General features: G+C 41.4%; 1 protein-coding gene across 4 annotated transcripts in view; it reads right to left on the reverse strand.

Moving 5' to 3' along the window:
* Positions 1–2,268: 2,268 nt before the first annotated feature.
* Positions 2,269–14,051, reverse strand: part of SHF (Src homology 2 domain containing F) — a 378,212-nt gene continuing 366,429 nt past the window's right edge. For all 4 annotated transcript variants that reach the window (XM_077263935.1, XM_077263933.1, XM_077263932.1 and 1 more), the window contains one exon: positions 2,269–5,837. In XM_077263935.1, coding sequence (XP_077120050.1) covers positions 5,651–5,837 — 187 coding nt within the window. In that variant the 3' untranslated portion in view covers positions 2,269–5,650. The remainder of the gene's footprint in view (positions 5,838–14,051) is intronic.

Raw genomic sequence — 14,051 nt, forward strand, 5'->3', positions numbered from 1 at the left:
CCTGGCTATAAATATCTGCCCCAGCTGTCTACTTTCCCTCTGCTGGTTAATAACTCCTCTGGGGATCCCACACCATTAAAAAAAAGGTAATAAAAAACATGTACACTAAACTACACACACAAAGCACTCATTGCATATCTCATTTACATGTTTACATCTCCCTGTTTCTATCAATCTGTATATCTAATCATGTTAAAAATCGCTATGCAATCAGATCGCATTCGCATGTAAATCGGATGTAAATTGGATTCTAGGTGTTAAAAATTGGATTGTACTCATGAAAATCGCATGACACTTGTATGACACTCATCCCACTTTTCTGAAGCAAAATCGGACCTTTTTTTATGGTGATGGGTATGAGCCCAAAAACTGACCAACATAAGTAACTGTAGTGCAAGCAAGCAATCATATTCTTAATACACATATTAAAAAACTAATTAAATATGGATTTGTTTTTACTTGGTGTTAAATAACATTTTGTATCCCAACAAGATTGATTGTATTTTCCACACAGGTGTGTATGTAAAGATACAATTTGGCTACTCCCATACACATGGGCCATTGATCCAATGGGTACATTAGTGAAAGAATTATTGGCTGGGGTTGCAACAGTAAGCACCAGACCTATCTAGTGGATATGTGACAATATGTAGTCTAGAAAACCTGAAGCATTTACAAACAATTTACAATTGGATGATTTTCCATTCTACTGTAAATTTTGCTCTGTGACATAAAAAATTATATTATTATTACTAGGATGGTATTGTACATGTGACTAAATAAAAAAAAAATGCTACAACAGTTCTGTCTTTAGAAACATGTAGTTCCATTACTGGATATAAGAGTGTGTGAAAGGTTTCTGAAGAAGGATGAGTGGGTTAGCAAAGTAGAGACATCAGGCTGCTGACCTTGCTGTCCATCAGTAAAATTGAAAAGCTTTCTGAAAATGAATTCATTGCTGCAGTAAAGTAGTTCAATAAACAAAGGCTGAATCTAAAATGCATCATTCCTTTTTAGATTTAGAGAGGTCAGAGTAACTGAGAACTTTCAACAACTTTTCCTTTTCCTCTCACAGGAGATCATTAAAATAAATTCACATTTCAAGGTGGCATTCCAAAATCCTTGAATCCATTCTCAGCCTGTCGATGGTGTCATCTGTTTGTCAGATATATTTTCAAAGTAATCTCAGAAAAATGTCATCTTCAGCTGGAAATGTGAAAATCTGTCAGTAATAAAGAACTTGGAGATGATGATTGCTGGTCAGCCAAAAGCTCTCCTAGCTCCATGCCAATGGTCCCATGAGCTCTCTCTTCAAATTTATACATATTATTGAATGGCTACATGCACTATATTTAATTTGATAATGGCTTCCACAAGAATAATTGCAAACAAGGGTGTATGTACAATAGATTAATCAAGACCAGTGATGTTTATGCCAGCCTTCATGAGGGGGTGTGCTGGAGTCATAGGAGCCTGATTGACTACAAAGTGCAAGCCTCTTAATAAATCAGGTGTGTCTGAAAAGTGGCATGTGACAGAGACTGGAGTTAGATTGATGGCGTAAAGTATGTCACAGCTTATCATGAATTAGACGAGCTGTAGCATCACACCCCTCATTCTACTCCTGCCCACCCCAGATCTACCCATGTTTGTGGAGCTGGGAAAAGCTGGTCTGAAGACACCAAAAGTTACAACATTTTTGCACAACCTCAAAGTTATGCTCATTTTTGAGATTTATAAAAATGCTTTAGGTGAGATTTCTGGAGAATACACTTATGGATCGGAGCCTTTGAATCCATTGTGAGAAAAGAACTATACAAATGTTTGTTGTTACCAGATGACTGTCTATATGGTGCCTCTGAGGAGAGGAGACCTATTCCAAAGAAATACTGTCAAGAAACAGCATTGCTTGACCTTCAATTTCAATGGTTACTGATGGGTCTCCACAGTCAGAACCCCCACAATCAGTAAGTGATAGCATATCCTAGAAATATGGGATCTCTGACTATAGTGGGAGAATTCAATCATGTAGTAAATGGGATCTGGACATTAGAACCTCGTGTATTTGGTAATGAGAATCACCAGAAAGAGGCCTCATTTTTTATCTTTGTTAACTTTCGCATCTATGTCTTTTTATGTACATTGATTCAAATATTTTGTCGAAACATAATTCAAAATTAACACCGAATATTTTTTTTTCATGATGAGCGCTATGTCTGGACTTTGATGGAAATAGAATATAAAATAAGTCTAACGATAACATTATTACATTAAATATACAGTTTTTATTTAACAAGGCAAAAGTCACAAATGCAAAGTTGTAACAGCAGTAAAAACACAAACATTAAGAGAGCAAGAAAGAGCAGATTCCTCCAAGCCTCGGGCATAAGTACCCAGACCTTACACCCGCTGAACATATAAGTGAATCGGGTAACAAGATACCGGAAACGTAAAATAAATTAAAGATGACAGATATAGGCTATGACAACTAGGTTTGCCTGAAGTCTGTGAACCTACACATCATGTTAGGGAACACTCTGCTGTTAGAGATTAATAACCTAAATAGTAAAAAATATGGAAGAGCAAATGTGTCAATATAGTAAAAAGCAGAAGGCTGACACTGCAAGATTCCTTATCTGGGAATATGTCAGCATTTTGCAATTTCAATATCAGCTGTGCTTCCAGCAAACACTTAAAAATAGACAGAAGGGAAATATGAATTATTTCATGCTAAAATAAAAATGAGCAAACTGTGTAAGTTATGTGGACATGTAATCCAACACTTTTGTGTGGTCGATTTACAGCAGTTTTTGATTTTTCCAATTTGACTTGCTAAACATAATTCAATAGTACTAGGTCATTTAATGAATATAATGGTAGAATGATTAGTTAATTTGCTCTCAATTAAAGCTGGTCATATATATTGGATAAATAACAGTGTACTGACTCTGCTCAAAAAAAGTCCCCCCCCAAAAAACACCATATACTCATCTCCGGCACCTGCACCGATCCAGTGATATTGTCATGAAGTCTCCCGGGCCTTGCATGACATTGCCGCCTGAGATCTGCAGACAATTAGTGGTCACTAACTACTGCTGGGCTAGCACTTCTACCAATTGTCTGAGGTTCACACTTTCGGATGAACTTCAAAACAAGCAGAAGTGGTAAGAGAGCACCAGCCCAATAGTGGGCGCTGAATGGCTGCGGAGCTGACGTGGCATAACAATGTCGCGCAAGCCACGATGCTGAGATCGCTGGTGTGAGAGGTCAGTACATAGTATTTCTTTTAGTTTTTTTTTACAAAGGGGATAATTGCATTTGGAAAAGGGATGTCCAGGTATATTTGAAGACAAGAAATTAAGATGGTCATACCTGTGACCAGACTTGTAACACAGCCAACACTTCATGGAATCTTACCAACACTGCTGTCTCAATTAATTTGCATACAGTTATATGTGAAAATTGTTTTACAGTTATTCTGTCTTTATTTCTTATATTTTAAATCTACTTTATTTTTTTTTATTATTAAATAGATCCTATACCTGATAAGGGTAGTGAAATCAATTTGAAAATCCATGTTAGAATTACTATATGATCTCTAGGTTACTATGACCATTTTAATACGAGGCAAGGAAACTTTTAATAAAGATTATATGGACATAATAATTTGGATTTTCAAACAAATACACCAGTCTCATTGGGTATAAAAGAGATTTAATAAAGTATACAATTTGCAATGTAAAATCTGGTGACAGATCCACTTAGTCATTTGTGAATTGTCTATGGAAGTTTTAGTCACCAATTAGCAAAGTGCTCTAGAAATATTCCACCAAACTGTTGAAGAAATTGATCTTAAAATGTATCAAATCTTGAAATTTACAGATTTTAAATAATCAAATCTTATTCCTTTTACCTTTATTTCCACATTCTTAAGTCATTGTATAAAATATTTTATACAAGTTAGAATGTAATTAGCTTAGTATACATCTTTCAGAATGACAAACTATACATTCAAATAAACAAAATCTAATGTTATTGATCATTATTATTTATTTGAGTGAGAGAATTGAAGACATCTCCTATTAGTTATAGCTATATGAAAGTTAGAGATGAACACTATTTTAAGAAATGAAAAACATTTGCTTTTCAATTAATTAAATTTTCTTTATTTTAATGCAGGTTCCACATAATTACCCAAAATAAAGGAGAAATTTGTATCGGAATCAATAGATACCAGTAGCAGAAATGATGAAAAAAATGGATATTAAAAGGTTATTCCCCCAAAAAACAACTTATACGCTATCCATAGGATAGGAAATAAATTGCTGATCGCTGGGAGTCCAGAGATCACTGTGGGTAGTAATCTCCTATTCCTTCCAATCTGCTACATTTGTTTTGTTATTTTTAGGGTAAGGTATAACCCTTTAATGTAATGTAAGGCATGATCTAAAAAATGTTAGCTTGGTGGTCTAGGCTTGTGGTTTAAGTCTGCAGTCACTCTATGTGACTGTAGATAAATGAATCCTCACAGTGGGCACATTGTGCGCTGTCAGGATTCTCCGGTGCCTGAAGCGGGTGGTCATGTGACTGCAAGGATGCAATTTGCATATTTCTGGCCACATTCTGACTAGACATGTCTGGCCTTGCTTTAGTCACTTGTATGCCAATCGCATACTTGCGGTTACGTGCCCACCTGTTTCCGGCATGGGCGAATCCTGACCGTCTGCATTGTGCATACTGAGTACTGACAGCATGCATTGTGCGAACTGAATCCTGACAGCGTGCATTGTGTAAGCTGTGAGGGTTAACAAGTCTGGAGTAACAAAGCATGATTACAGACTGGAACCGCAAGCTCGGACAACCCCTTAAAGTGGCAGATAAATCAATTAGAGTAGATGGCTAAACAGCATCGAACAGAAGGAAACATCTTTTAAAAAAATGGCCTACTGGATAATGCTGGAAGTCTTAATAGAGCCAGATGTACAAAAATAAACCTATGTTATTATTGCCTTCTTTATGCCCCAAAGAAAAGGAGAGCTCTGCAATCTGCTCCATTCACTTGGCCTCTTCACACCTTGACAACATTATACAGTATTGCTGAACTTTTGATGAGATATCGTTACACACGCTCACACACACTGCAGACCAGGATTCATATCTCTATCTCTCATTGATAACGATGTTATAGAAGTAATACCAGGAAATACATTTTCTTATCTTAAATAACAAGCATTTCATATTGTTTATAGAAGTATTGCAACATTCGGGACGTTACAGCCCCAGACCTCAAATATAAGAACAGGTTGGTGCCCATTCAGCTGGGTTATTAGTTTCTTACTGCTTGGCAACTTATGAGAAGCAAAAAAAAACAGCCAGTATTTGTTTTAGAAGATCCACTTAAAGAAAGGACTGCCACAAAACATTCTATGAGTTCTAGCTTCCATTCACTACACCGAAGAGAAGAAAATTAAATCTAGAAAATCAAGGATGGATGTTATTTTTTTTCTCCTTTACACTTTAACTCTCCATTTGTTGTTTTGGTGATGGCAGGTTTTGACACTGCTTGAGGGAGACTGAAGAGTAAAAACCCAAACTTCATTGATCGGTCCTTTTGACATTCTAGGTTCCCTATACATCCACATTCTTGCTGTTACAATGTTCGTATTGCAACTGGGTAGAGCAACGACATGTGTTCAGCACCCTTTATTGGTAACTTGCGGCTGGTATAGTGGTGGATTATTTCTTGTACGCTGTCAAAAGGTGAGCTGTTCTGTCCTAGAACATACTGATTTTCTTTGGTACGCGAGAGCTTCATGTGCATGAATCCTTGGTTGCTCCTAATGGTAAAAAAAACAAAAAAAACAATATTACTTTAGGATATTTTAAAAAATATTGATACATAAATTCCAGCCTCGTGTTAAATATAAAATGATGAACACTTAGATTAGCAACACGTTGCAACTTCACATTTTGGTATTTGCTCTATGAAACAATATGCAGAAGTAAAAATTCATGTTAAATAGTGAAAATTCACATTAAATATACCTTCCTAAAATCAATTACTCTAAGATCCCATGTTATCTTATAAATCAAATTTATATTGAAAAAAATATGTGTACACTTGTCAGAAGAACCCCACCACCCCGCCATATGTAGTTATTACATCGTACTTTCAGAGCGTTGAAGGTAGACTTAAATCTATCGTGTTTAACCTACTGCCTATCATGTTGATCCAGAAGAAGGCAAAAGGGGGCAGACATTAATAGATCCATATTAGGGGAAAAATTCCTTCCCAACTCCATACAGCAATCTGACTAGTTCCCTGGATCAACATCATCTGAAACGGCAGAATCTCTGTTATTACTTAAACAAAAATGACAAATATCAGACTTGCAATGTGGGAAACACATTACACGAGCAAAAGTAAAAAGAAATTGAGGCAAATATACTAATTTTGTATAACAAATAGCATAAACCTACACTAGCACTACGAAAATGCACCACATTTTTTAGGGGGGGCTCATGCTGGATTATAAATTTGGCACTTGTGTGAACACTTTTATCTAACTTAAACCCTTCTCTTGGTTGCCTTAGGGCTGAGTCACACATAACGATATCGTTAACGATATCGTTGCAACGTCACGCTTTTGGTGACGAAAGCAACGATCCCGCTAACGATCTCGTTATGTGTGACAGCGACCAACGATCAGATCGTTGGTCGATGGGAATGATCAGGACCTTTTTTTGGTCGCTGATCACCCGCTGTCATCGCTGGATCGGCGTGTGTGACGCCGATCCAGCGATGTGTTCACTTGTAACCAGTGTAAATATCGGGTTACTAAGTGCAGGGCCATGCTTAGTAACCCGATATTAACCCTGGTTAACATTGTGAAAGTTAAAAAACACTACATACTCACATTCTGATGTCTGTCACGACCCCCGCGTCCACAGGGTTGAATGTGTCAGCGCCGGCCGTAAAGCAGAGCACAGCGGTGACGTCATTACCAGCGCTCCTGCCGAAAGCAGTTTTAACCCTGTGGACGCCGGGGGACGTGACAGACATCAGAATGTGAGTATGTACTGTTTTTTTTTAACTTTTACAATGGTAACCAGGGTAAATATCGGGTTACTAAGCACGGCCCTGCACTTAGTAACCCGATGTTTACCCTGGTTACCCGGGTGCTGCAGGGGGACTTCGGCATCGTTGAAGACAGTTTCAACGATGCCGAAGTCGTTCCCCTGATCGTTGGTCGCTGGAGAGAGCTGTCTGTGTGACAGCTCCTCAGCGACCACACAACGACTTACCAACGATCATGGCCAGGTCGTATCGCTGGTCGTGATCGTTGGTAAGTCGTTTAGTGTAACGGTACCTTTACTTTCAGGCCAAATGTTTTCCCACAAATCAGCTAAGCCAAGGCCTATTTTTGTCCAAAGTTGAGCTGGACTCCAATAGTAAATCTGTCTCAACGTGTGAGAAGGGAGGAGGTGAGGTTGACACACACAGAAGTCTATGCTGGAGGACATGTGGGGGTTGCCTGTTTGCTAGGGAATCCCCACATGTAATCAAGCAGGTTAGTAGCTGTAAATCATTCAGCTGCGGGGATGAAAACTAAATCTACGAGCAGTTACAAATACTCGGAGACCACCCGAGCGTGCTCGAGAAAACCTGAGCAACTCGCTCATCACTACTGTTAATCACTAATCTGACCCACTGGACCAAAAATCCCAGAAAGAGCAGGAATTCAAATTATAAAAACACAAGTTGTACTTAATCATTTCTCACAAAATTGTATATCTATTCAGCTCTTCCTGCTCTATAGCATGCTTGCAGATTTTCCTGGTGACAGATTTCCTTTATGTTTTTGCTCTTATTTTATTCCCGGTGCTTCCCCGAGTTTGACTTTTTATTTATTTATTGTAATTTCTCAGCTTTTGCATTTGAAACAAAAAATTCTAAGCTTCTTCTACCTAATAAAGAGTAAACTATGACGAGCAGACAAACACATTTACAGTCAAGGCCAAAAGTGTTGGCACCCTTAAAATTGTTCCAGCAAAATAAGTATTTCTCCCAGAAAATTATTGCAAGTACACGCTTTATTATACACATGTTTACTTATTTTGTGTGTATGGGAACAACACAAAAAAGGCAAATCGGACATAATTTCACACAAAACCCCTATAATGGGCCGGACAAAATTGTTAGAACCCTGAACTTACCGCATATACTCGAATATAAGCCGAGAATTTGAGCCCATTTTTTTAGGCTGAAATTGCCCCTCTCGGCTTATACGCGAGTCATTCCCAGGGGTCGGCAGGGGAGGGGGAGCGGCAGCTGTCTAATCACACTCACCTGCTCCTATCGCACTCCCTGCACGTCCCTGGTTCTCCGGGAGCTGACAGCTTCTTCCTGTATTGAGCAGTCACATGGTACCGCTCATTACAGTAATGAATATGGACCTGACTCCACTCCCATAGGGGTGGAGCCTCATATTCAATACTGTAATGAGCGGTACCATGTGACCGCTCAATACAGGAAGAAGGTGCTGGCACCCAGAGAACCAGGGACATGCAGGGACTGCGCCAGGAGCAGGTGAGTATAACAAGGGCATTGCGCTGTATTCACCTTTCCGCGTTCCACCACCGGCACCGCTGTGTCTTCCACGTCCTCTGCAGTGACGCTCAGGTCAACGGGCGCGATGATGCGATTAGAGTGCGCGCCGCCCTCAGCTTAAACTTCAGTGCAGAGGACACGGAAGACACAGCAGCACCCAGCGGTGGAACACGGAAAGGTGACTATAGCAAGAGGCGGGGGCCTGAGCGACGAGAGGTGAGCATGTTATTTTTTTTTTAATCGCAGGTACAGAATATGGGGCATAAAAGTCTATGGAGCATCTTATGGGGCCACAATCAGCATTTGTGCAGCATTATATGGGCAAATATTTCTATGGAGCATCTTATGGGGCCATGTGCAGCATTATATGGGGCAAATATCTCTATGGGGCATCTTATGGGGCCATAATCAGCATTTGTGGAGCATTATATGGGGCAAATGTCTGTATGGAGCATCTTATGGGGCCATAATCAGCATTTGTGCAGCATTATATGGGGCAAATGTCTATATGGAGTATCTTATGGGGCCATAATCACCATTTGTGCAGCATTATATGGGGCAAATGTGTCTATGGAACATCTTATGGGGCCATAATCAGCATTTGTGCAGTATTGTTGGGGCAAATGTCTGTATGGAGCATCTTATGGGGCCATAATCACCATTTGTGCAGCATTGTATGGGGAAAATGTCTGTATGGAGCATCTTATGGGGCCATAATCAGCATTTGTGCAGCATTATATGGGGGCAAATGTGTCTATAGAGCATCTTATGGGGTCATAATCAACATTTGTGCAGCATTATATGGGGCATATTTTAATATGGAGCATCTTATGGGTCCCATCATGAACTGTATGGAGCATTATATGGGGTTCCTGATTCAATATTGATATTCAAGAACACTTACCCTACTCATGTCTCAATTAATTTTACTTTTATTGGTATCTATATTTATTTTTTACATTTACCGGTAGCTGCTGCATTTTCCACCCTAAGCTTATACTTGAGTCATTAAGTTTTCCCAGTTTTTTATGGCAAAATTAGGGGTCTTGGCTTATACTCAGGTCGGCTTATACTCGAGTATATATGGTAATATTTGGTTGAACACCCTTTGGAATAAATAACTGCAATCAATCGCTTCCTATAAGAATCAACAGCTTCTTACACCTCTCAAATGAAATTTTGGACCACTCTTCTTTTGCAAACAGCTCCATGTCTCTCATATTTGAAGGGTGCCTCTCCCCATAGCAATTTTAAGATCTCTCCACAGGTGTTCAATGTTATTTAGGTACAGACTCATTGATGGCCACTTCAGAACTCTCCAGCGCTTTGTTTCCATCCATTTCTGGGTGCTTCTTGAAGTTTGTTTGGGGTCATTGTCCTGTGGAAGTCCCATGATCTAGGAAGCAAACCCAGCTTTCTGACACTCCGCACTACATTGCAACCCAAAATCCTTTGTCCTTTGGCAGCATGAACAAAGGAACATGAAGATTTCTGAAGATGGACTTGTAACCTTGAGATTGTTGATATTTTTCAAAAATTTTGGTTCTCAAGCAGTTATCTTCTCATATTTCTGTTCTCCATGCTTAGTGTTGCAAACACAGGCACACAATGCAAAGATTGAGTCAACTTCTCTCATTTTTATCTTGTTTCAGGAGTGATTTTCTTATTGTCCATACCTGTTACTTGCCACAGGGGAGTTTGAACAAGCATCACAGGCTTGAAACAAAGTTGTTTATTCACATTTTTAAAAAGATGCAAACAATTTTGTACACCCATTTTTGGGTTGTGTGTGAAATTACAGTATGTCCAATTTGCCTCTTTTTCTCTTTTTTCGTGCTATCCCCAAACACAAAAAGAAAATAAACATGCGTATAACAAAACATGTTCTGGAACAATTTCAAGGGTGTCAACACTTTCGGCCATGACTACACGACAGACCAAAAGTTTGGACACACCTTCTCATTTAAAGATTTTTCTGTAATTTCATGACTATGAAAATTGTACATTCACACTGAAGGCATCAAAACTATGAATTAACACATGTGGAAATATATACTTAAGAAAAAAGTGTGAAAAAACATTATGTTTTATATTCTAGGTTCTTCAAAGTAGCTAACTTTTGCTTTGATGACTGCTTTGCACACTCTTGGCATTCTCTTGATGAGCTTCAAGAGGTAGTCACTGGGAATGGTCTTCCAACAATCTTGAAGGAGTTCCCAGAGAGGCTTAGCACTTGTTGGCCATTTTGCCTTCACTCTGCGGCCCAGCTCACCCCAAACCATCTCGATTGGGGTCAGGTCTGGTGACTGTGGAGGCCAGGTCATCTGGCGTAGCACCCCATCACTCTCCTTCTTGGTCAAATAGCATTTGCACAGCCTGGAGGTGTGTTTGGGTTCATTGTCCTGTTGAAAAATAAATAATGGTCCAATTAAACGCAAACCAGATGAAATAGCATGCCGCTGCAAGATGCTGTAGTAGCCATGCTGGTTCAGTATGCCTTAAATTTTGAATAAATCCCCAGCAGTGTCACCAGCAAAGCATCCCCACACCTCCTCCTCCATGACTCACTGTGGAAACCAGGCATGTAGAGTTTATCCGTTCACCTTTTCTGCATCGCACAAAGACACGGTAGTTGAAACCAAAGATCTCAAATTTGGACTCATCAGACCAAAGCACAGATTTCCACTGGTCTAATGTCCATTCCTTATGTTCCTTAGCCCAAACAAGTCTCTTCTGCTTGTTGCCTGTCCTTAGCAGTGGTTTCCTAGTAGCTATTTTACCATGAAGGCCTGCTGCACAAAGTCTCCTCCTAACAGTTGTTGTAGAGATGTGTCTGCTGCTAGAACTCTGTGTGGCATTGACCTGGTCTCTAATCTGAGCTGCTGTTAACCTGCGATTTCTGAGGCTGGTAACTCGGATACACATCCTCAGAAGCAGAGGTGACTCTTGGTGCTCCTTTCCTGGGGCGGTCCTCATGTGAACCAGTTTCTTTGTAGCGCTTGAAGGTTTGTGGGGTACTCTGCTGAGCAGCAGACACTGCTACTAGGCTCAAAAGGATTTCCTGGGCTAGATGCAGTCAAAAATTAGTAATTAGATAAACAGGCGGTGTAGCTTGCTTCCTGGGTGGGGTACTCTGCTGAGTAGAAGACACTGCTACTAGGCTCAAAAGGATTTCCTGGGCTAGATGCAGTTAAAAATTAGTAATTAGATAAACAGGCGGTGTAGCTTGCTTCATGGGTGGGGTACTCTGCTGAGTAGAAGACACTGCTACTAGGCTCAAAAGGATTTCCTGGGCTAGATGCAGTCAAAAATTATTAATTAGATCTACAGGCGGTGTAGCTTGCTTCATGGGTGGGGTACTCTGCTGAGCAGCAGACACTGCTACTAGGCTCAAAAGGATTTCCTGGGCTAGATGCAGTTAAAAATTAGTACCGTATTTTCCGGCGTATAAAACGACTTTTTAACCCCCGAAAATCTTCTTAAAAGTCGGGGGTCGTCTTATACGCCGGGAATCGTCTTGTACGCCGGTGTATATGGTGGGTGGGGAGGGGGAGTGATCCTGATGACGAGGGGGCGTCTCACAGGAAAGTGAGTAATCCCCATTACCTTATCCTAGCGGTGCAGCGTGGGGGTGTCAGTGCTGGGAGCGGCTGTGTTCTGGTGCGGCGGCTCCTCTTCTGTGTGGGGCCTCTGTGCTGTGGGGTGGCGGCGGCAGCGGCGTATCTTTATCCAGTTGGGGCTCCTCCGGCATCTCCTTAGCCCTGGAGGCCCCGCCGCAACTCCATCGGTGCAATGTGGTGGCCTCCGGGAAAATGGCCGCTGCTCAGATTCAGATCTCGTGTCCCGAGATTTCGGGACGAGATCTGAATCTGAGCAGCGGCCATTTTCCCGGAGGCCACCGCATCGCACCTATTGAGCTGCCTCCGGGAAAATGGCCGCTGCATTGCACCGATGGAGTTGCGGCGGTGCCTCCAGGGCTAAGGAGATGCCGGAGGAGCCCCAACTGGATAAAGATATGCCGCCGCCACCGCCACCCCACAGCACAGAGGCCCCACACAGAAGAGGAGCCGCCGCACCAGAGCACAGCAGCCGCCGCACCAGAGCACAGCAGCCGCCGCCGCCACTCCCAGCACTGAGACCCCCATGCTGCACCGCTACGATAAGGTAATGGGGGATACTCACTTTCCTGTGAGACGCCCCCTCGTCATCAGGATCACTCCCTCCCCCCCCCCAAAAGGCACATATTCACCGGCCCTATAAGACGACATAGGGTGTATAAGAAGACCCCCGACTTTTAAGAAGATTTTATATTTTAACTGGTAAAGTTGGGGGGTCGTCTTATACGCCCAGTCGTCTTATACGCCGGAAAATACGGTAATTAGATCTACAGGCGGTGTAGCTTGCTTCATGGGTGGGGTACTCTGCTGAGTAGCAAACACTGCTACTAGGCCCAAAGTATTGCCTGGGCTAGATGCAGTTAAAAATTAGTAATTAGATAAACAGTCGGTGTAGCTTGCTTCATGGGTGGGCTACTCTGCTGACTAGAAGACACTGAAGCTTTGGAGCAGAACTCTGAATCCCAGGCCATAGTATGAGTAACCAGCTCTGCAGACTCAACCATCTGTGTTACCCCAAGCCATAGTGTATGTAGTTTCTAAAAGTTAAAAGGGGGGGAGCGACCCCACCCACCTGGAATTGATGATGCCAACGTCATGTAAAACACAGCAAGGGGACTCCAAAAAGATTTTCCATTTCTTTCCAAAAATTGGGCCACAGACACCACTTAAGTGGCATCAATTTCCCCAGAGTTTCTTAAAATGGTTGGTGAGGTGATTTTCAAAAATCATAAAGCTTTTAGTCTCCTCAGGATGACACAGGGGTAGAAAAGTCCTTGCGGATACAGGATTTGTTGATCTTGATGAACGTTAGTCTGTCTACATTCTCACTGGACAGCCGCGTGCGCTTATCTGTCAGCACACCACCAGCAGCGCTGAACACACGTTCAGAGAGAATGCTGGCTGTGGGGCACCACAAGATCTCCAAGGCGTGAGTGGCAAGTTCAGGCCATTTTTCCAGATTGGAAGCCCAAAATGAGCAAGGGTCCAGTTCCACAGTCATGGCATCGATGTTAACTTGGAGATACTCCTGTACCATCCTCTCTAGGCGTTGGCTATGCGTCAGACTTCTTGTATCCTGTGGCCTTGCAAAGGATGGTCTAAAAAATTGTTGAAACAATTGCAGAAAATTGCTGTTACCACCAGGTACGATGTTACTGTTATGGTTTGATTGATGACTCAACAGTCCCACGGTTGGCCAGTTAGAAGAACTCAAGAGATTCACTATGTGCACCACTGGTGTTTTGTGGAAAAGCAGATGTAAGATTCTGTAACAGTCTCTGCTGATACTCCTGCATGCGTGAATCCCTTTCTATGGCAGGAAT

The sequence above is a fragment of the Ranitomeya variabilis genome, chromosome 5 (genome assembly GCF_051348905.1).
Source record: "Ranitomeya variabilis isolate aRanVar5 chromosome 5, aRanVar5.hap1, whole genome shotgun sequence".
Classification (NCBI taxonomy): domain Eukaryota; kingdom Metazoa; phylum Chordata; class Amphibia; order Anura; family Dendrobatidae; genus Ranitomeya; species Ranitomeya variabilis.